Source organism: Lycorma delicatula, chromosome 2 (genome assembly GCF_047948215.1).
Source record: "Lycorma delicatula isolate Av1 chromosome 2, ASM4794821v1, whole genome shotgun sequence".
Classification (NCBI taxonomy): Eukaryota; Metazoa; Arthropoda; class Insecta; order Hemiptera; family Fulgoridae; genus Lycorma; species Lycorma delicatula.
Genome location: NC_134456.1, coordinates 33,049,563 through 33,073,425, shown reverse-complemented (window position 1 = coordinate 33,073,425; position 23,863 = coordinate 33,049,563). Strand labels below are relative to the sequence as shown.

General features: G+C 26.6%; 1 protein-coding gene across 5 annotated transcripts in view; it reads left to right on the top strand.

Annotated features, from left to right (window-relative positions):
- Positions 1-19,790, top strand: part of jp (junctophilin) — a 367,551-nt gene extending 347,761 nt beyond the window's left edge. The window contains exons 6-10 of one of the 5 annotated variants that reach the window (XM_075358619.1): positions 1,198-1,316; positions 2,287-3,026; positions 5,454-5,840; positions 16,730-16,930; positions 18,214-19,790. In XM_075358619.1, the coding sequence (XP_075214734.1) occupies positions 1,198-1,316; positions 2,287-3,026; positions 5,454-5,840; positions 16,730-16,930; positions 18,214-18,300 (1,534 nt within the window). In that variant the 3' untranslated portion in view covers positions 18,301-19,790. Of the gene's footprint in view, positions 1-1,197; positions 1,317-2,286; positions 3,027-5,453; positions 5,841-7,855; positions 8,266-12,025; positions 12,188-16,729; positions 16,931-18,213 lie in introns of those variants that run through there. The other 4 variants (XM_075358622.1, XM_075358620.1, XM_075358623.1 and 1 more) reach the window with 4 other exon arrangements.
- Positions 19,791-23,863: the final 4,073 nt, after the last annotated feature.

Sequence of the window (23,863 nt, the reverse complement as noted above, 5' to 3'; positions counted from 1 at the left end):
TAACTTTTATTTATGTGATAAACCAGAAATCTGAAACTTTTGTTAATCAGCAACTCACGAAGAAACGAATAATACTGATCTAGTAATACGAGTAACAAAGGGACTTTTACTCTATCCTAATATTTCATGTAAGATAAAATTATGTAAGTTAAATTAATAATTGTATAAATATTTAATCTTAATAAAAACTAATATTTTAGCATTTGTGTAACTGCCCACTTTATTAAAGAATTGGAGGATCATATTTCACTTTTAAATGAAATAAGTGAATAAGCATATAAAATGAATAAGCATACAAGGAAGTCATGTCGTGTCCACATCAGATTTTTTTGTTTATTAATTACTATTTTCATAACTTAGTACCGTGTAAAATTACTCATAAATCTTAAAGCATATTTTTTTGTTTCTAATTACTTTTGTAATATCATTTTTTTCTGATCAATAATGACCACATTCTTCAATTAGAATCTTATAAATTCATTCTACTTCTATCACTTAGTGTCTGAAATAAGATCACAACATCACATTCGTTTAGTTTTAGAAGTCAGTGAGTTTATTACACATAAAAAATTATAGGATAATATGTAAAGTTGTAAATTTTTTAGAAAAAACATTTTTTTCATATTTTCACACTGAACATGTTACATGGTTTATGTTTCATTACACGTAATTTTGTTAAATGTTTTAGCCAATAAATTTATATTGATGAGAATAGTTATTATGAATTAAAAAGTAACTTTTTAATTAATTAAAAATAAGTTAAAAGAAATGTCAGCTGAAGAATCACATATGAATAATAATTTTATATAAATGCATAATAAGATTTAATTGATTTGTCTTTCAATTTTATGGTAATTGTCTTTAGACATTAAATTTTTGTCAACTTTTTAATTGATTTCATAAATATTTTGCAGCTATTCATATATTTTAACAAAACTGATTTTTTACAGCCATACCACTAGCTTTAAAAATTGTCAGGTAATTTAAAAAAGAATGAGATATATAATTATCATGTTCTAAAATAATTTACCTAAAACCTAAAAAAATGTATAAAAACATGTTTTATCTTAAATATGAAATACTTAACATAAAAGAGGATATTTATAATTTTGTAAATAATACAATATTTTATTTATTATTTTTTACATTATGAGTAGTATTTGATAATTGATGAGGGTAATTATGATATGTTCGTAGAACAGCAACAGCAAGAGGGAAAGCTGAGCTGGCAGACATGGCAGCTGACCATGCGAGAGAAGATTATGAAATAGCTTTAGCCACTGCCAAGCAGTTTGCACCTGACTTCAGCCAACCAGGTGAATTAGTAGTAAATTTTGTGAGTTTTTCTTTTAATGAGAAGGAAAACTTTTAAATGTATTAATTACTTATTCAATACAAGTATGATTGTTCCTTGATCAAATCACAACTTTTCAATTTAAGTGCATGAAAATTCAGACCTTTTCCTTTTTAATTAGAATTCAAGTAACTGATTCCTTAGAACATCTACTCTGTAATTTTTTTCCCCTGCATAAGAAGGGTCAAATTTAATTCAAAAACATACTATATTAATAGCATTTGTCATGCAATAATTTATACCACAAAATTACATGCCTATCTAATCTAATTACAACTAATTATTTGTGTCTGCTGCTGAATTAAAATAGTGTATATAATAAATAGTTTCATTGCAGAAAGAGGTGTATTATTTTGTTGCGTTAGAGTATCTGTTCCATTCTTTCTTATGGTTGCGACACTAATAAAACACTAGAGGTACAAGAGAATCAATTGGTTTCTGTGAGAGTAGTAACATTCTACAGTGATATTCAACATATAGTCAGTCTCTACAATAAACAAATAAAGCTGGAAAACTTAGGTTGACTATCACCTTTTCAGTAAGCCTGATATTCTACAGATATATTTACAAATAAGTGATTTGTACATATGTGTTTGGCTGAGTAAATAATATAACAGGATACCACTTAACTTATTTCTCTAATGTCTGGCACCCGATACTGGTTGTCCTTGAGAACAGCTATTTTGTTTTCAAAAGGACTTGTAACTCATATCATCATACATACATACCACTATGGTTATGCCAGCTAAAAAGCAATATATAATTGTTAATAACCACTCATGATTTGACAAAAATACAAATAAATACAAACATAAATGCTATATTCTGGCACATACATTATTCCCATTTTTTCTAAATTAAGTCCAAGTTTTATTTAATTGAATGTTGTTTTTTTTAGAATAAATGTATATATAGATTTTATTATTTTTCAGGTTTGGAGAAGTTGAGAAGTCGAGAGATAATGAAATTCCGACCTCCTCCAGAGGATGCCATGCCAGGAAAATCTATACTTCAAAATAAGACACCAACAGCTGATGGAAGTATACCAAATACACCTACCACAGCAACCCCTAATCAGATACCATCCCAGGTACAAGATGGACAAGTAAAACAGTTACCGTCAAAACCACCATTACCTTCTCAACAGTTCCAAACTCAACAACCATCACAAAATCAAGTAACATACCAGACTCAGCAAAATCAAATTCCATCGCATATGCAACAGATTCCAAATCAAGTGCAGCAACAGTTACTTCAAACACAGCAACAGTTACAACAGCAATTACTGCAACAACAGCAGCAGCAGCAACAGCAGCAACAACAATATCAATATCAAAACCAGCAACAGTACCAACCACAGAACCAGTACCAACCACAACAATATCAAACTCAACAATCAGTACAGCAACCATATCCAGGTCAACAACAATACACACCTCAACAAATGCAGCAAATGATGCAGCAAAACAATCCATCACAAATGCCTCAAACACAATTTGGTTATGATCCAACGCAGATGCCACAGCAAATGGTGACACCACCAACACCTATGCCACCGGACCATAAAATGACAAATGCTGTAGATGATCTCTCTAATCAACAAAACAGGGCTGGTCTAAGACGCAACTCTAAACTGGTTTCTGGAGAAAATCCTGGCTACAATTTCCAACAGGTACGAGAGAATACAATTATTACATTTCCACAAGTCATACAAAAACCTGACTTTGTATTAAGATGTCCCATTACAAGGTTGCCAGCTGCAAATAGACAAAAAAAGTTAACATAATTTCATGAATTATAATATATTTAATGTTCTGTTTAATCATTTTAAAAGTAATGTTTACTTACTTATCTTCGTTGCTGAGTAAAATATTACATTGACAAACACTATATAGTTTGTTTGAGAAATTGATAATAGCCCTATGTACTATTTAGTAAAATAAAAAATATCCGGGAGTAAATTTCATTCTGGAAGTAGTACAAAAATTTTAAAAGTTAAAATATATAAATGCTTATTTCTTCTTTTTTTTGTTACATTATCTATATAATACCACTTCAAGTCACAATTAAACCCAAATTAAATAAAGATTATGTTTTCCAATTTATAGATGTAATTAACTTAACTAAATAGACATATTTCATTCATCACTTGCTAGTCCCAACTGCCAATTTACCCAATTATCTGTCAGTTTGCCAATCACTCAGTTAAACCAGAAATAGTTTCATAAATTGCTTCTATCAAGCATCGAATCAGATGTTATAAATTATTATTTTATATTCATAAGAGTAAATTATACTATTGATCAATTTAAGCCATTACAACTTCTTTGATTTTTATTACAAAAATTTTAATATTTTACTGCAAAATAAGATTTTATTTCATAAATCTTCAATAAATCATATTCTTGTAAGAAATAGACACCATCGTTTGTTTTTTTTTTTTTTTTGAAAAAGTTTATATGTCTAGATTATTCTTCAATTAAACAATACTAATCATTATTTTTTCATTAATATTAAGTGCAAAATCTAATATTTAAATTATAGTAATATTACTCACCAAACAAATGATCATTTGTCAGTTTAATTATAGGTATATCATATATTTAGCCATAAGATAAAATTATCCTTTCATTTTGATTTTTAATAAATGCATGTATAGTAATGGTACTCATAGAAATTGATTTTTATAACCTTATTTTAATGAGAAATATTCAAAATTGTAAAATATTAATTATGGAATCCACTTACATTATTTTGATATTTATTATTGCAATTCAATGGTTATTCATTGCCTAAAAGTAGAGTCAATAGTGAAAATTTATAATGTAATGATTTTATTTTAAATTCATGAAATGTTGAAAACACTTCTTAATAATTTCTTAGGTACTTACAAGTGTTTTATCTTTTATATTAGATTTGGCTCTTTGGGTATAGAAGGGACATACAAAACCCTTTAGTAAGTTATGTTTAACAGGTTTATTAAATAAAATTAGGAAAGATGCTTTTATAAACATTTAAACAAAATAAATTTTAATTAATAAAAAGAATTAACTTCGGTTATGACTCAGTAATATGAAAATTATTTAAGTAATAATTTAGTATTAGTATTCCATTTCATAAATGTTTAACTAAATGGTTGCATTCAACATTTGGTTACGTTACTAATTTTTAAGATAAGGTACAATAATTATGAAACTGATAATCAACTTCTTTTTGTTTTGTGTTTTTTTTTACATTCAAAAGCGGAATAATATTTGAGAAGAAACTTCTATCAAAATCTGCTTGTTAATTGGAAATATAAATGATCTGTCAATTTCAGATTGGAGTCTTTAACAATCCATCTGAAAAACAATACTGGCACGATGGTTAAGGAATTAAGAAATGGCTGCAGAAGATATGTATATTATGGTAACATTGTTCCCTTGTGGTGATTCCTTACTACCAGTTTTTAACCTACAATATACATTTATTTCTGAATTCAAAAGTTTTTCAGTGAGATTAAATTGTATTCTGTTTGTTAAAAGTTTTATTAATTTAATAAAAAATATAGTTGTTCAAATTATTAAAAATATAGCACAAATTTTAGTTTTAACATTAGATTATTATACCTATTGTAAGGAGAAACATCTTACTGTTAAATTCCCTTTTATAATAAATACCTTTATTTCTCTAAAAAAAAAATACCCTTTCTTTCTGTATGCCCTTCTTTTCTGTTAAAATACATCACTATGATTTGTTTCATAGTAGTGAGAGATTTTGTTAAAAAATAATTTATTATTTAGTTAAGTAAGAATATTATAAAAATATGATTAAAAATAACCTCTTAATCAATAAATATTATCACTAACTTTTTCATAAGTAGATATACCCATATATCTGACAACACTTGTAACATTCTTCCTCTAGCTTTGTTTAGACTGTTTATCTCTAACAAATATTTTCTAAAATGTGGTTCAAGTTAAGTGAATTTTAAATTCTGTATGCAGTTTTTTCTATCAGCATTACATAGTTGAATGACTATATTATCAGATGTTTTTTTAAAAATAAATATATCTGTTATTAATGCTTTATTATGTTCAATTCTTTTTAAAATTATCAGGCAATGAGTGATCATTTTGACCACTATAAACGACCTCCAAGTCGAGACAGCAGTGTAGATCGGTATAGTCGTGCAGCAAGCCGATTAGGAGGTTCTCGACAACCATCTGTAGACAAGACAAGTGTGACTGGTATATCAACTAATGAACCAGAAAGAGGGGTAAGAGCTCCATCTCAGGTGAGAGGAGCAACACCTGCACCCGTAGCAGGTAATGGTGCTGCAGTAGGAGCTGGCATCAACCCTACACCAGTCAACAATTCTCCTTTTGAGGAGGTCATAATACGTAAGAGAGGTTTAGGACAAGATATTGTACCATCACCCCTTGGCCAACCAAAGCGCACAGAATCTCTTTACATACCGACTGCTAAACCAGCAGCTCCAGCCAAGGTACTTGAATACTTTGAAGAAGTTTTACACTTATCTCTAACATTAATGATTAATTTTTTTTTCCACGCTTTTATTTAGAAAAAGTCAGTGATTTTATTATAATTATGTATTGCTTGTGCAATAGCTTTTTATTATGCAATAGCTTAAAATGTAGAAGTAAAACTTCATAACAACTTAATCGTCTCAATAATCTGAGTTATAAGGCCATGGCCATCTTGGATTTAAAAAAATTCTCTGTAATACATGTTGATAAAAAGAAATTAAGTTATTCTTTGAAAAAAGTGTCTTAAAATTTAATAAAATTACTATTTTTAAAAATTATGTAGACACATATTTTTCATATTTAGAAAATTAATTTTTTAAAAATGCTTATTTCACTTCAGAATGGTGCAGTCATTTAAGTAATAAAATCATGAGTAACATAATTTTTTGGATTTTCATCTCAAAGGCTTACACAGTCATAACACCAAGATTTATATCTAAATTTTTATTCTATTAATATTAATAGATAAGAATATTCTTTTGCATCACATACTCCTTAATTCAATTGATTGTTCATCTTCTATTTCCAATCTTTATTGATTTCGGATAAAAGTTTTCCAAAAAAAAATCTCGGGAAATTATTTTACTGCAAGTCTAAGAATCTATGTCAAAAAAATTTTACTCTTCAATTTTTTTTGTCATAAGTCCTTGAAGATATTCTTACTGATGTTTCCAAAATTCAAGTGTAACCAATATGAAAATATTTTAATAACAATTAATTTATTATGTGTTTAACAACTTGGATAGGAATATTGAACTTTACTTCGATTACACAACTAATCCTTCCATTCATGTGATTATTAAAGCAAGGTCACTGACCTTGATTGTGAAATGTTTAATTCAAACTCTTTTTATGGCACCCACCCTGCACTATATAATTACAGTTCTTTAACCTGATAAGAAATAACCTGTGTTTCATCTTTTAAAATAAATATTTCTGAATTAGAGATTACTGAGACTGTACTGTGTATGAATTTGTTATGCTATTGTATGTCCGTTCTAAATGTTCATATTTGTACACATTGCTAAGTGTGTACATAATTGATGTGTTTTTGTTTCATTTCCTGCATTATATAAGTAGAAGTTTTCATTTATTTTAGATAATTAATAGAATAAAACACTCATCTTTAGAATCATCTGCTTCTGGAACACTGTTTTAACTTATTACATGTGGCATGCATGTATCAGCTTTAAGCTTAATGGATTTGAAGTCAATTTTTACATGTTTACTAATTTATAATGTATTGCTATTGTTAAAAATATTCTTTATTTATTAAAATGCTGCTTATAATAAATATTGTTCTTTATAAATTTTAGTAATTCAAGAAAGCAGATTTTGAAGATTAAAATATATATATTTAATGACAATTTTGTTCTTTTTATAAGATACAATAATTAAACACTAATAAATATATTTCTTAAAGAAAAATAATGTGTATATGTCAGTGAGTTATTTTTATTTGAAAGAAGAAAGATATGAAAATTAAAAAAAGAAATTACAGTTAAGAAATTTTAATTATGTGGTAATTATACATTCCACAAAATTCTGTGAAGAATTTTCTTTTTTATCAATGATTTCATTATGGCATTAATGTTTCAGTATTGTTTTTTTATTTTTTTTTGACAAAATATTTCAGAAGCATGCAAACATTTTTTTTCACATATTGGTAATGTGTGTAGCCTGGTAATAACTTAAGATATTTATTGATAGTTCAGCATGTTGTTTTTCTTAATCTTTTCAGTTAATATTTCAGATTTATCTATGTAATTCTTATTTTGTTGCATGGGAGTCGTATTTTTTCTCTTCAATAAGGCATGGCTTATTTTGCTAATATCTAAGCACTGTTTACAGTATTTACATATGATTGCCAAATTACGTGTATAAATTGATATCACATGACCAGAGACATATTTAATAAATAAAAATGGTATAATTATAAAGTGAAAACTATTTTTTTATTTTTTTTTTTCAGTTATTTATAAGACTTTAGTGGTTTAATTAGCTGTTGAACCTTTAAGAGAAGTATTGCAAATAATATTTATCTTATATTGATGCTACATATATATCATTCTCTTACTTTTCTGACAAATAATTCCAGTTATAAACATTAATGAAAATGTTATTAATCTTTTTTAACTATGCACTGTAAAATGTCTGTAAAATATGTAACTATAACTTAATAATTCACTACTTAGTGTAATTATTATTTGGGTAAACTTACTGTTTAATTATTACATAAATATAAAAATGAAAAAAGTGTGTAATAAAATAAATTATTGTAAAATTAATCAAGTTTAAAAATGTAAAAAGAAATATGTTCTTGGGAATGTTTTTCAAATATATTTATTTGCAAAAATAATAAAATCAAAAAATTATAGTTTTTATTTTTTTTATTATTATTAAAATTCCCCTTCTGAATAGACCAAGATTCTTTTTTTATTCAAAATAGTTTCATTTAAAAAAAATATTGTTTTATTTCTGCTTCATATGTTAATATATGTCTAGTTGTTTAATCATTCAGTCTTATAATATTTTTTTAAAAACACTGCATCTGTAAGCATGCTTCATTTAGAAGTAACTAATTTTTTCATGCAAATGTATTACTTATAGCAGTAATTATTAAGCCCAAAGTTGATTTTTGCTCGCATAATTAGCTAGATCAACAATATTTTACTAGTTTTTCTACACTTTTTAACACACAATACAGGTTTTAATCATTTTTTCTACTAATATCAATTATTTTCATTTTCTCTCAATTCAGAGGTGATCCACCTTTCTCATGAAATATGAGAAAGGTAGACCCATCTTATTGTGTCTCTTCATAACAACCATAAAATAGTATTTGTGTATGAACAAGTGTCAACTTCATTTATTATATTACATTTCATAAAGAAAGTTTTCTTTTTTAGAATTTCAACAGTTATTATTCTTTTAATGTCATCATAATAGTCCTCATACATTGTTACTGGGTATTGTTTCTCTGAATCTAAGTTCGTACAGACAACTTTCACAACCAAGATATGCTGAATACATTCACAAAAATTTTACACAAAAAGAATTTGTACTTTCAAGATATCTTCTATCACCAAAGAACATTTTTGTTTTATTGAAACAACCTTTCAGCTTATTTCTTAAGTCCCACAAAGTTTTACTTTGTTAAACTACTTAAAGTGTTTTTTATGTTTTCATAAGGTTCTCTCTCTCTATCTCTCTTCTCTCACCTTCTGTCTCACAAACATACACATTTCAGTTTCACATTATACTCATATTTTTTTTAGCTTATCTTGTATTTGTTTAAATGTTCAAAATAATTTTGTCAGAGTTATTGTTATTTTTTTATTTATTTTCATATAAAGAAAGTGACTATTTAATTTTAAAACTGATAATATTATACCTGGCACACATTTTACATTCAGAGATAGATATCATGATTATTGTTATTTATCAAAAGCTCTAGATCTGACAGTAAAATAATTCATACCTGCCTATAGAAGTTAACATTTATGATCCCATAAATTTATAATAAAATGAAATATAATTAAATTTTGGCCTCAAAATATCTTCAGAAAGACAGAAATTATTCCCCAAAAGCCAACACAATTAAAAGAAGTAAACATAAACGGCAATAAAGTCAAAAGTGTAACCCAATTTAAATACCTCGGAGAAATAATAGAAAACAACCTAAACGAAAAAACCTCAGTCCAAACAAGAACAAACAAACTAGCTAAAGCACTTCTTTTTTTTCTGTTTAGCCTCTGGAACTACCGTAAGGTATTACTTCAGAGAATGAATGAGGATAATATGTATGAATGTAAATGCAGTATAGTCTTGTATAGTCTCAGATCGACCATTCATGAGATGGGTAGTTAATTGAAACCCAACCAACAAAGAACATTGGTATCCACGATCTAGTATTCAAATCTGTATAAAAGTAACTGCCTTTACTAGGATTTGAACTTTGGAACTCTCAACTTCAAAATCAGCTGATTTACGATGACAAGTTCACCACTAAACCAACCCAGTGGGTTTAGCTAAAGCACAAAAATTAACCTGGTACACCTACAGTAAAAAATCTCTATCCGTAAACACAAAGTTGTAATATGAAAGTTGTATATGAAGTTTGTAATATTTTTTTAAAGTATTTTTAAGTACTACTGACTTAGCAATCAGTGGTATTTATAACAATTAATTCCTAACTGCAACAGTTATAAAACCAGAAACCACATATGCTGCAAAAGCACTCTTCCTCCTGAACAAACAATGAAAGACCGACAGACCCCAGAAAATCAAAAGAAGAATTGGAAGAACCTACATCAACAAAAAGTACCAGAAAGACTGGCAGTGGTGGATCATACCCAACAAAGTTGTGTACAAAGAGTTAGAACACATCACTGACACCATGCATAGTAAGAGACTAGGATTCTTTGGACACATCTTGAGGATGCAAGATTTGAGACTTCTGAAAGAGCCAGTACAGTACAGTCTTAATTCGAAGAACACTAAGATGGATCAGAGTAATAAGACAGGATTTGAAGGAAATTGGCCTTACACCAGAAGACACTACAGACAAGATAAAATTTAATGAAAAAAAATCAGACAAAAACACTCACTTCACACTCGCAAGAAAGAAACTCACAACACGAACTAACATTTTCAACACTAGAAAGGGCACAAAGATTGGAACGTATGAAAGAGTACAGGGAGAAGGGACAGTTTGGGCCACAAGACCCAAACTGTCCCTTCTAAGAGACTTGGAGAATGGACTGACTAAAGTGTTCCTATGCGGTTATAAAAGATGAAAACAAAATGATCTAAAAGGACTAGGATTCATTTTTTTTTAATTTTACTCTTTGTAAGCAAATAAATTCATGAATTCTTTTAACTGAGTGAATTTGTAAATATATTGATACTCTAATTGTTTTTATATTATATAAAATTATTTTTTAACAACTGAAAATACTTTTGTACACAGAACCTAACCATTTATTTTATTCTACTCTGAAACAGTTGTTATCGCACATTCTTCTACGTATGAAGTTTGTAATATTTTTTAAAAGTATTTTTAAGTACTACTGACTTAGCAATCAGTGGTATTTATAAAAATTAATTCCTAAGGTAGTGGTTTGTTTGTTTTGATAACAGCAATTATGGGTTTCATCATTAGAAAGCAATACAAATTATTTATTTATTTCTTTTAAATTATTTTTTATAATTTACATATTTTAAGACAATCTTTTTTTTTATTAACACATTTCAGAATACCTGTGTGATAATTACTATTATTTCTCATTCTAATCCATACTTTCTGTCTTTTCTACTATAATTATTTGATAAATTTTTTATTTTTATATTAAATTATTTTATACATCATGAAATATGTTTTATTTTTATTTTTTTATCTAAAATTTTTCATAATTATATCGTAATATTTTTTTAACTCATATTTATAATTGTTGATGGAGTAATTATCTACCAAATTTATACCAAGCAAATGACTATTAAAAGTGTACTATAAAATATTTTTTATTAATTTTATCATGATAACCGTAATGAAAAAATGTTTTATAAATGGACAATTATTACTGAAAACAAATGATTAGCTTTAATGGCTAATACCTAAAAGCAAAGTTTCTGTAGCCAGGTGCATTTAGCACAAATGTTAAGTCACTAATTTATCTATATGCAAAATTATGTAAATTAAATTAATATTTTATTAAAATATTTTAAACTTTACTATTTGTGATTGAAATCTTTAAAAAATAATCTAAAACTGTTGCGTAAGTAGAATATTTGGTCATAATTAAAAATGATAAACCTGTATGGTTTACTGAAAAATACAGAACACAATTCATTAAGTGAACATGCTTTTAATAGCAACAGGGTCTCTGTCATTCAATAGCTATTTTAAATTAATATTATCACAAAGAGTGACAGAATTACCTTAATATTACTAATAGTCAGGATCTTTAAAATTATTTTTTATAATTCTATTTTAAAAAATAAATTTAAAAAACCACATTCATTCAAATTGAATATGATGGGAATAATTAGAAAATAGAGCAGAAAGTAGAGGTTTGACTGGGCGGTTCATGAATTTGGCAAGGATCCACTATAGTGAGGTCTAGGTGGGGGAGTAAGCAGCTAAAAGCAGACAAACAGTGAGCAAGAGTGTTTCTGTGAGGACGCTATCCCCATCACCATGCTGTGGTCAGAGCAAGAAGATGAAGAAGAGGATCTGATGTTCAGCCCGGCATTGATGGCACGCCGGGCCAGTGAAAGCTGGATAAACACCCCTCCCATCGAGGTACCAATTGGCCCCCATAGTTTTTGAACCTTCACCTGAAAATACCACAATACCACAACTGTACATAATAGTGTTAACTAATCATAATTATATGAATCTATTTTAATGACTTTAAACCATTTACTGTTATTTATTCAAATAATCAGCTCATATTTATCATGTAATAAATCCTGAGTAAAAACCTTATTTAAAAGTTATATAATTTTACTGTAATTATCAGTGCCAGGTCTGTATATAGTGAATGCCAAATTCCTTGCCAAAATAAATACTTTAACAAAATGTGGTGGTTTAAAAAATATATTACAATACTTTCAAGACATTATTATTTTTTTATGTTTGCACCATATTTGTTTTATTTTAGAAACATTTATTTCCTTCTTTAATCAATCTTCTTTTTCTGTTTAATATTTGTGTGACTAATAGTGTTGTTTGCATAATGATATTTCAATTGTTTTCTTGTTTGTCAGTGTTAATTGGCGAGAAAAATAATATAATTTTTATAAATTTAAGGTAATATTATCTTCTGTTTTTAAAGTTTTAATTATTTCATAATTACTATGATGTTCAGTTTTAAAACTTTTTCAAGGTTAAAAGATTTGTGATGAGTAAATAATTTTACCTTGGGTTACTTTTTAATTCATTGTCATTTATGTAAACTATGAACTTACTCCAATTACAACTCAATCATTTTAATGTTTATAATATTCTTAATTATATTTTAATTCTTCTTCATACTTTATATATATTTGATAATTTTTTTTCATTATTATTTTTATATAAAATTAAAACACTTTATACATCATGAAATATGTTTTATTTTTTCTTTATGTAAAATTTTTCATAATTATATTGCAGTATTTTTTTAACTCATGTTTTTAATTGTGTTTTTAATGGGGTAATCATTGTATTCCATATTTAGACTATGGGAACTCATACATAAAAACAGTTATAAACTTTAGAAATTTTACATTTTGCAAAAAAATTCTCTAACTCAACATATTTCAATAAAACAACAAAATTATAAAAATAATGCATTAAATGAATTAATACACTACAATTCAATGATCAACATGACAGAACATTTTTTTTTTAAATAAGACTCATTTTCAGAATTTATGAATTTATACTTCCATAAGGTTTTTCATATGGTTCCTTTTCAGTTAGTTTTAAGTGGTATTCTTGTTACTAGGCTTAAAATGAAATGTTAGAAAACTGCTTTCATATGTAGTTAAATAGATATCAAGTAAGTTCCCAGCTTTTTTGAGATTTGCTTGTTCAAAATAATATTTCTATGACCTATTTCAGGTTATTTCAAAACCTATTTCTATGAGGTGATTTACAAAAATTAATTCAAATAAGAGTGGTGTTTTCTTTAAATCTGTGCATGAATGTGTGCCTAGTCAGCTGTATGTAGTAAAGAAGGCAATATATGGTATATACCTCCATACAGCAAAGCAATTATTTATTACTATTAAAGTTTTTATTATGAATTTGACAAAATAAAGTAAAAAATTAAGAAACATAGCATAGATCATATTATTCAGCCCCACTTTAAATGGATTTCCTAACCACTTCAATTGATGTCATTATAGACATTGTAACACCTTCGACCAAAAAGCCATGTAGTTTCATAAAGATCTTCTGGAAGCACAAGTGTATATATTTTGAAAATGAGTTATACAAGCATACTAAATGACATTTTCGTTAAGACTTTTGTTTAAATGGAGATGATTTGAAGTATTATTCTTTTCAAAGAAATTGCAATTCACAGTCAACCATGGGAAAGGAAATGACATAAATTTAATGTCACACATTGTTTAACATTTCCGTGTGTATTTATTTTTATCATTAACACATATTACGTCATTCTTTTTAGTATGCATGCATTTATAAGTCAGTCGATAAATTTTGACAATTAGTTATGATTATAATGTTCTGATTCATACAGAAGTTTTTTCTTTACATTTAAACCTCCTCAGTTAATATTTTTATACTTTGTTATTATATTGTAGCTATATTGTTATGTGTTATAAAAAATATGTTGTTTAAATTGTATTGACAACTTAGGTGGAGGTGTGATGAACTGCTGATGACTGAGTAGAATGATTTTATTGTAAATAGTAGTTATAAACTCTCGTAAGAAAGTTAAAGTGTATGCTAATCTGTAGTCTCAACTAAAAGCATTGATTATAACTGTTTTTTTTTTAAATTATATCATTTTACTCACTTATTAGAAAGTGTTAATAAACAATTTAAAATTACCATATCTAGTATTGCATGTTAGATTATTACTGGCCACGTTTACCTTGTTACTACCAAGATGCAGATCCACACTTTTCAAGGGCAGATTAGTGAAAATAGAGCTGAAAATGAAGCTGTGAAAGTTCTGAAAGTACTTCAACATAAAAAAGATAATCATCTGTTTCAAATTTTTTTTTCATTTGCTATGTATTTTGACACAGAATATTAAATAATTACACCATTTGTAATTAGAAAAATGCTAAAGCTACCCACAAAAATTGACAAAATATTTCTTTTATGGAACTTGTAACCTAAATACTAAATGAAGTTTCTTTAATATATTTATTTAAAGTATATTTGTATTTTTTTAAGGAAAGAACAAATAAAAATTGCAACTTTTAAATCTGTAAAATGATTATTATTTTCTATGAAATTTAATACAATTATGAATTGAGTATAATCATCTAATAAAAATGAAGGTAAAGAAAAAATTCTCAAATTCTATCAAAGAAGATAGAATTCTTTGAAAGAAGATAGAAACTTTGATTCACATAATATTTATTGTGTAAATAATTCATATGCAATTAAATCAAATCAAATTACTGTTGTTTATCCGCAACAGTCTACAAATTAAAAACTACTGTAAAGATAATTCATGGCCTGAAAGCATAGTAACCCATTTGAATTATTACCTTTGCTTTAAGCGGTGCTTTTATCAGATTCTGTGCATTACAAAATACAAAACACATAAGAATTACAGTAGAATATTCATTTGGTATTAGATGAATCTTGTTGAATTAAACAGGAGTTATATTTATGTTTTTCTCAATAGTAGCAAACTCAAGTAACAGAAATATTAAGGATAAATATTATCCTCAAATAAATAGGTATGTTAAAAATCTATTTTTTTCATTTTTTAATTTTTCTTTTATAGGCCAAAATAATATTTTATGTTAAACATTTTATGTTTATGTTAAACATAATACATACAGGCAAAAAATTCCCAATTATAACTTATAAACAGCTCATTGTAAACATTGCATTAGTTGCTACATCAGCTATTTTTTATTACTGCAGAGGTAATACATCATTCAATTCAGAGTGACTTTCAATTGAAATCTCGCGTTACTGGTGTACATTGGTCGTTGGGGAACGTGTGTGCAACACTGTCATAAGAATAGTTGGTCTAAAAGAGATCAAGATCACTATAATTGAGCTTATATACTATCATTGACGCAATGTAATATCAATATTTTAATAATAATAATAATATTAAATTACTTAATAACTAATTGTAATTATAACTTTAATTGAAACTTCGTTAACAACACTAATTCATTACCATGAAATGAAAAATAGTCACTTGTATGTTTATATAATAAATATGATTTACAAATTTTCAAAAATGTCTATAAAATAAACACTGTAATATGTCAGATCAACAAGCCTGACCACACAATATCAATTGTCCATAACTACTTGTATTTTACAGAAGTTAATGGAAATCTACAAAATGGAAAATTTTGACCTACATTCCTATATCCACATCTTGAACTAAATGAATAACATTTGTTTATGGAAATCGAAAGAAAATTTGTAAAAAACTTTATATGATCTCGACAAGGATCAAGGTATGATCTTATTAATACACCTAAGATCTTTGAGGTATAATCATTGTTTACAATTATCATATTTAAGATCTTATTAAGAGAGCAGATGGAAGGTTTTAATGATCTTGGAATCAGAAAAATTCTTCCCGAAGAACTCAATATTCTCAATAGTTTATGCACTGAGACCACAGATGTCAGTTTCGAAAATAAATATGATAAAAAAATAGAAGAAAGATATTTTTCTAAAGGTGGCAGGCCTGAAATAAAACACCTAAAAAAATGTTATGGTCTTCATATAGTATTTTGTTAAAATATATTAATAAAAAAAAAGAAGTTTTTTCCTCATTTAGTGTGTTTGCAGAGATCTTACACAATCATTAATCACATGTTTTTTATTGTATATTTTTCAAATGTAAAGGATTTTTTACTAGTGATTTCTCATACTGATATGTTTTTTGTATTTGAAAATATCGGTTTATTTTCCTTAATACAATCAGTATAATTAGATTTTTGTTTATTTTTACTGTTTTATTCTTCACTTTCTGAGTATCCCTCATATAACAGTTTATGTTTCTCATAGAATGGTTGCAGTTTTTATTCGTTATACTAATTTACATCATCAGAATAGCAAAATGAAAATAATAAAAATATATGTATAATCCATAATTTAATATTTTTTTTATATTTCTAGAGCGTGCCTGTACCAGCTCCAATACAGAGAAAGAAAAGTCTGCCTGATGTACAAGCATTACCAAAAGCAACTGATGCAATGTCTCGTGAAGAAGTGTCTGTTCTCAGTTCAGCACGAAGAGAAGAACTAAGAAGAATGCAGGACCAAGCTGAGAAGTTAAGAGCAAATCCTCTTTTGTACCTCGTCAGTCCTCAAGTTAAGGTTAGATGAGTAATTAGTTTAACTTATTTATTTATTTAGCTAATAATTAGCACCTTCTGATAGAGCTGTCTAATGTTTCAAAATGGTAACCAGTCTTTTGAAGCAATTGATCTATTAGATCTTTTAAGCTAACAACTTTTATATTGAGAAATTGATCACACAATATTTCATATAACACAATTAAAATGACAGATAACTAATTTAAATATTTTTTTTTTATTCCATTTTATTTGTCTTTATTTATTGGATATATGTCATTGTATATGTCCACACATGTAATTTGACAACATATCTAATAAGATTTCTTTCTTGACATGTTCACAAACTACCTCAGTTATTCTAATCGAGTGTTTATATGTTCTTTCTAATTTTTTTTATATCAGTCATTTTATGTTTTATTTACATCTTACTTGTCAATTCTGAACAATGTTATTTGTTTTCTTTTGAACACTGTCACTTTTCTTATTCAATTAAATGTAACAAGAAAAAAGGTTACTAATGATCATTTTGAAACCAACTGCTATTTTACAAAACTAACGAAAGAGTTAGAAGGCATATAGAATTTATAAAAATTGTTGCCTTTCTGTTATTTCAATTTTATAATCCTTCTCTTTATCTCTTTTGTCTTATTTCTATTTGGTCGGTGAAAAATTGTATTAGTAATTCCTCATAACTTATTTTACTAGTTTGAATTTTTTATTCTGCTAACTCTTTTTATCATATTCAGTTCTACAAATCCGCTCTAAATTATCTACTTTCTTTCAAGACATACCTTAATGCTTTTCCAAATAACACTTGTCTTCCTCCTTTTTTAATCTTTAATCTGTGAATAATATTTTCCTTTAATACAGTGTTGCTTTATTATACAATATTCTGTGTCTGAATATATATTTTATTGTTATCCTAAAGTTATCTCATTCTTACATTTCCAACCTTTACTTTTTCAGTCCATTCTTATTGAATGTTTTAACTTTAGATTTAAGAATAGTCAAAAAAGTAAAATATTTAGTTTTATATCACTTATGTAAAGAAAAAGTTCAGTCTGATATGAAATTACAATGGTAAACATAAAAGTGATAGTTAATAAAGTAAAATTAGTCTTGATTTTATACCATAATTATATTAATAACTGGAAAATTCTTTAGCAAAAATAAGTGCTATTAGTGTAAGGAAAATAATGTTCTATTAATCAATTACTAAATTAAGATGACACAGTTTACTGGGCACTATATATGTATATATATATATATATATATATTTTTTTTTTTTTTTTTTTTGTACAGGATTGGTTTTCAAGGCAGCAACTTGTTATGCTCGTATTATTTGTCAACATTTCATTGGCGATAATGTTTTTCAAATTGTTGACATAGTAGCAACTGTCTTCGTGACCTATTACTCTGAGGTCAAGTGCTATAGACTGCAGCTACGCTCCGAGAAAAGAAGCCTTCGATTAATTGTGAGAGAACATTTTTGGTTTATTTTATAAGACAGAATAATCTGTAATAGACTTAAAAAATGTTACTTCAGTTTCTTATCTGTGCTCTTGTGAAATGTGAGAAGAACCAAGATTTTGTCTTAAATAATACTAGAAATCTCTAGTCACCAGAAGACAACATAAAATGAAATATTTTTAATTTATATAATTTTTTCCATATTTATGTTTCTTTCGTTTAAAAAGTTTGATAATCCAGGTATTATAGCTGTTCCCAAGATGGTGCCTACTTCACAATATTATTAAATTATTCTTAGGTATTTACTTAGCACATTACTGATACTAGTAAATAAGATTTTATAATTCTGTGGGTTCGCACATAATTTCTGTTGGTTTGTGTTATATTTTGTTCCTACATTATACATTTTTGTCCTTATAAGAATACCTATCAAAAACAATATCATTAACATTGTCATTGTTATTCATATACATTTTCATCATAAATTATTAGACTATCATAATAAATTATCAATGCACGTTACACATTTCCAGCAACATGCAAGAAGAAAAAACAATTAAGACAGTATCATCATTATTGTCATCAAAAGCATCACTGTCATCATCATTACTGTTATAAAGAATCTATTGAAAATGTTTATTTTATCTTATTTATACAAATTAAAGGCTATAAGTTTTTGATTTAAAAGTATTTCTTCTAGTTGGTTGAATATTATCATAATACACATATAATTTCCTTTTTTATTCATAAAGAAATAAATTCCAACAATATTTTTGCTTATCATAATATTTTTAGATTGTAGTCACAACTGTTTCTTATGGGAACACTGGCAAATGCCAAATTTATGGTAAATATTTGCTATATTATTTTAATATTTTATATATTCATTGTAAATAGTATATTATACAGTAATTTTTACACAATTTGAAATTACAAAAATGTTGTATATGAAATTATTTAAAATTACTTATATATTATGTAAATAAAAATAACCTAGGCTAGAAGATTACTATATTTGCTTTTTCACTTCAGTAAACTAAGTGGGGAAGTTTTTAGAAAAATTGTTCTTTATATTATGATTATTATTACTATTATTATTATTATGTCCTTGTTTATATTTGTATATTGATCTTTTTAAAAAAATGTCTCTCCTCTGTGGTATTGAGTGTAGAAATGATGTGTGCCTTTTAACTAGACTGGGGGAATGAAGGGTATTCGATACTGTAAGATTTTTACAAAAATAAAAAGAATGGTTTCCAATTCCAAATATTGTTATTTTTATTAGAAATCAAAATTTTATTTAAGATTTATTGTTACAATTCAAGTGTTATGTAGTTTTAGTACCTTGCTTAGTTTTGAAGTGAAAATAATTTTATGTTCATGTTGCCAATAAACCTACTTTTTTTGGATTGGAGCATTTTGCTAATTTTCCACTTTCTCAAAGTACTTTTTTTATTGTAATACCTCACTCCCTATCAAATAAAACGGTTCAGAATACAAAAAAAGTCGTTATTCAACTTGTATGGAATTTATGCCAACTTGAACAAGAATATGTCACTTATTTCTTTAGTATTCACATCCATATTTAAACTATGGATAATTTTAAAATTATTTACCGTTTTAGTACTGAGTTTGTCCTCAATGATGCATTTAACTCTAGAGAATATTTAGTGAGCAATTGTAAATCCAGCATTTGGTTTTACTATATATAAAATTTTGGCACAAGTAATTTTTTACATACCTTCTTAAGCATTATGGAATAAAGTATATCCCCATGTTCAAAACACACTCATCCACTATTATAAATATACCAGGGGTTTGTATATTAAGACTGTCTGTGTAAGTATCTAAGTTACATAGTACTGTTATTATTTTAAAATAAATCATAATTTAATATACCTGAACTAAATATTCCTTAAACAAGTATTTCCAGAAAAGTGATTGGCTAAATATTATTATACTGTAACTTCAGGCATCTGTATAGCAATAGAAAACTGGCAGCCATGCTCAGCTTGATGATGTCATTATAAAATGTTGGTATTGCTAACTGCCCAGTCAGTCAGTCCAGTGGTGAGCATACTGACATCTATATCAGCTGATTTTTGGTTTAATTCTTAGCTAGGATCTTCTTTTTCATCTACTATTTCATCCATCTCATCTTCTTTGTTAAAATAAGTGTGTATAGAATGTTCAAGTTTGTAATATTATAATAAGAAAATTAAAGTATACCACTGTTTCTGCAAATCACGTAACATCTGTTTTCACATACTAGATTATGTTAATTATAGTTGTGGCTAAAAGAGATTTATTTTATAAAGTAACTCATAATATTTAACAGTGATATGAAAAGTACCAGAACTCACTAATAGATTATTCAAAACCGTTTATTAATCTCGGATAAAAATAATAATAAATAGGTAGAAAAGAAGAAATTTAAAATCAAGGCATGAAACAATATTTTATTAAAAAAAACTTTATGAAGATAAATAACATTTATGTCAATGAGAGAAATAAACACAATAGCATAAATTACACAAATATCATAAATAAACCACATTGTTATTCTTATACATTAAATAATTTCAGAGTACTTAATTATCAATGATAGGATTTACATCATTCCTATTAAAAAATAAGTAAAATATTCAACATAGTATGAAAGGGTATATTACACATAAATAATTTAGGGATAAGATGTATATCCATCACCTCTTTATATGTACTATTTCATTTAGTCTATTTCCTTTAATTCTATTTTAAAAATCATGGTAGACCATTGTAATGCAGGCATTACCACCAGCCTTGAAAACATCTGTATTGCAGAGGCCTCTTTTAGAATTCATTCAACTATTCTTGCAATATAGCATTAAATTCTCTATAGTAAAAATCACTATAACTGGTTTACCAGTTAGATTTTTTGTTTTTAACTATAAAAGATTAAATATATAATAAAAATATATATAATTTATTATATTCATACTCAAAGTTATTATTAGAATAATTTGAACATTTCACAAATCTAATATATTATAACTTTAATTTACATTTACCTCATTAAATAGTAATCCTTTCTTCAATTTTAATTTATACTGATCCAGTTATTAATAAACTAACCCACCACATTGGTCTAGTGGTGAACTTGTCATCGCAAATCAGCTGATTTTGAAGTCGAGAATTCTAAGGTTCAAATTCTACTAAAGGCAGTTACTTTTGTATGGATTTGAATACTAGATTGTTGATACTGGTGTCCTTTGGTGGTTGGGTTTAATTAACCATACACCTCAGGAATGGTCGACCTGAGACTGTACAAAACTACACTGCATTTACATTCATACATATCATCCTCATACATCCTTTGAAATAATACCTTGTGATGGCTTCAGAGGCTAATCAGAAAAAGAAAGAAAACTTATTGATAAACTGACTTCAAAAAATAGAGTAGTTATTTGACTTGTATTTATTTATTTATTTTTATAAAAGTTCAAATATTACCGTAAACCAAATGAAATTATTTTGATAATTTTTTTTTTCATTTTGTTAAGGAAGTTTTTGTGATAGTTCCACTGACTTTTTTTCAGATAACATGAATAACAGATTTATTAAACAAAAAATTTTGTTTAATAAACAAAAATAATTTAAAAATATTTGTTCATTTTTTTTTTTATCATCATTAACTTAACATTTGATTGTAATCACATTAATGATGTATATCTAGGTGCCAAATGGCATTCTGATATTCAGAGTAAAAAACGATACATATTCCTACATTCTAGAAAGCCTTAGCTTTCAGCATAAGCATCATTCTTGTTGGCCTTTTCAAATTTATTCAAAACTAAAACTAAGATGACTAAAATTCAAATAAATTATTAAAACAATAAAACAAAATTTTAAAAATTGAAATATAAAATATTACTTTTTTAATTTTTAAATATTTTTTCAAGTAAGCATTAAATTAATATTTAGGAAATTGTTTTTAATACTATAACTTGAAACTGAAATTTTAAAGCAAAACTGAAAAAGTGAAAACAAAAATATAAAAACTAGAACAGGTATGAAAAAAAGAACTAATTCAACATTGTTCAACTTTGTTGAGTGAACATCAATCAAATCGCAGAAATCACTATTTTCATTACCACTTCCTTTCTCATTATTTTTATTGTTATCTTTAAAAGAAATTAAAAATGTCTATTGAATTGCCTACAAGGGGTTTTCATCTATAATTGTATTTCTGTATTCCTGCAGCAAATAATTGTTTTCTCTTATTACTTTTCAAAACACTAAATACTTTTTAAGTATTTTTTTTTCAGAAAAACACATCTAGTGCGATTCACCATTTCATCTCTGTATAAATAGGGTGTCTCAAAGAAACAGAAAAAATTTCAAAACATTTTCTACAAGAATGAAAATAAGAAAAAAGTTTATATAAACAGGTCTGAAAATGCTTCATTTTTCAGCTATACCTTGTGAAAACTTTTGCCCTGATTTTTACTCCAAGAATAAAATGAAGCCACTCTGAAATTCTTAGTACTTCAATTAAGAGGTAAATTTGTTAATCTTCGAAAAATTGAATAAAACAGGTTACAGAATTCTACCTCAAGCAGTTTTTGAAAAAATTAATGTAAAATACAAAAAACTCGTGCTGCAAAACTATTTTTTTTTGTCTATTTTCACTTGTATAAATTTCCTGAATTTCTTTTTGTTTCTCTGCAAGACGATATACATATAATTAAAAAGATACTTTTACAGCAAGAAACAGCTAAACTTTTGCAGTCTACCAGGTTGGTCTAGTGGTGAATGCATCTTCCCAAATCAGCTGAACTTCATTTACACTTATACATGTCATCCTCATTCATCCTCTGAAGTAATATCTGAACGGTAATTACTGGAGGCTAAACAGGAAAAAGAAAAAACTTTCGCAGCTAGACAGAACATTTTGAGGTCTCTATCATTAAAGCCAAATGATTCAAAATAACATATGTTCCACACTTACACAAATTTTCTGAATATTAACATTTTCTTTTACTTTGGATTGGGAAACATGATGTATTTACAACATAACATGTCCTTGGCGTATTTAAAAATTGTCAAATAAACTAAGCTTCTCACTTTCTTTGCTTAATTTAATTATTTATTTTGGAGAAATTCTTTGCTTATATATCACAAACAGCTTTAATTTTTCACAGTTGTAATTTTTCCTAAATCTAATTATAAATTTCAATTCAAATGAATTCCTTCTAACATTTTAAATATAAATTTCCCTATCTTAATTGATCTTTATAAATCATTACATTAATTACAATTAAAATAATTTATTTAAAATTAAAATTATATTTTAGAATTTTGTTATACAAGGGCGGTCCAGAGAGTACTTACATTTGTGCCTAGCGAGAAGATGGGTAGGGATAGAGCCGCCATCTTGGTGTCTAAACCTTTCTACATTCAGTACGCATAAAACTGTCATAGCGAGTGGACTGTAATCTTT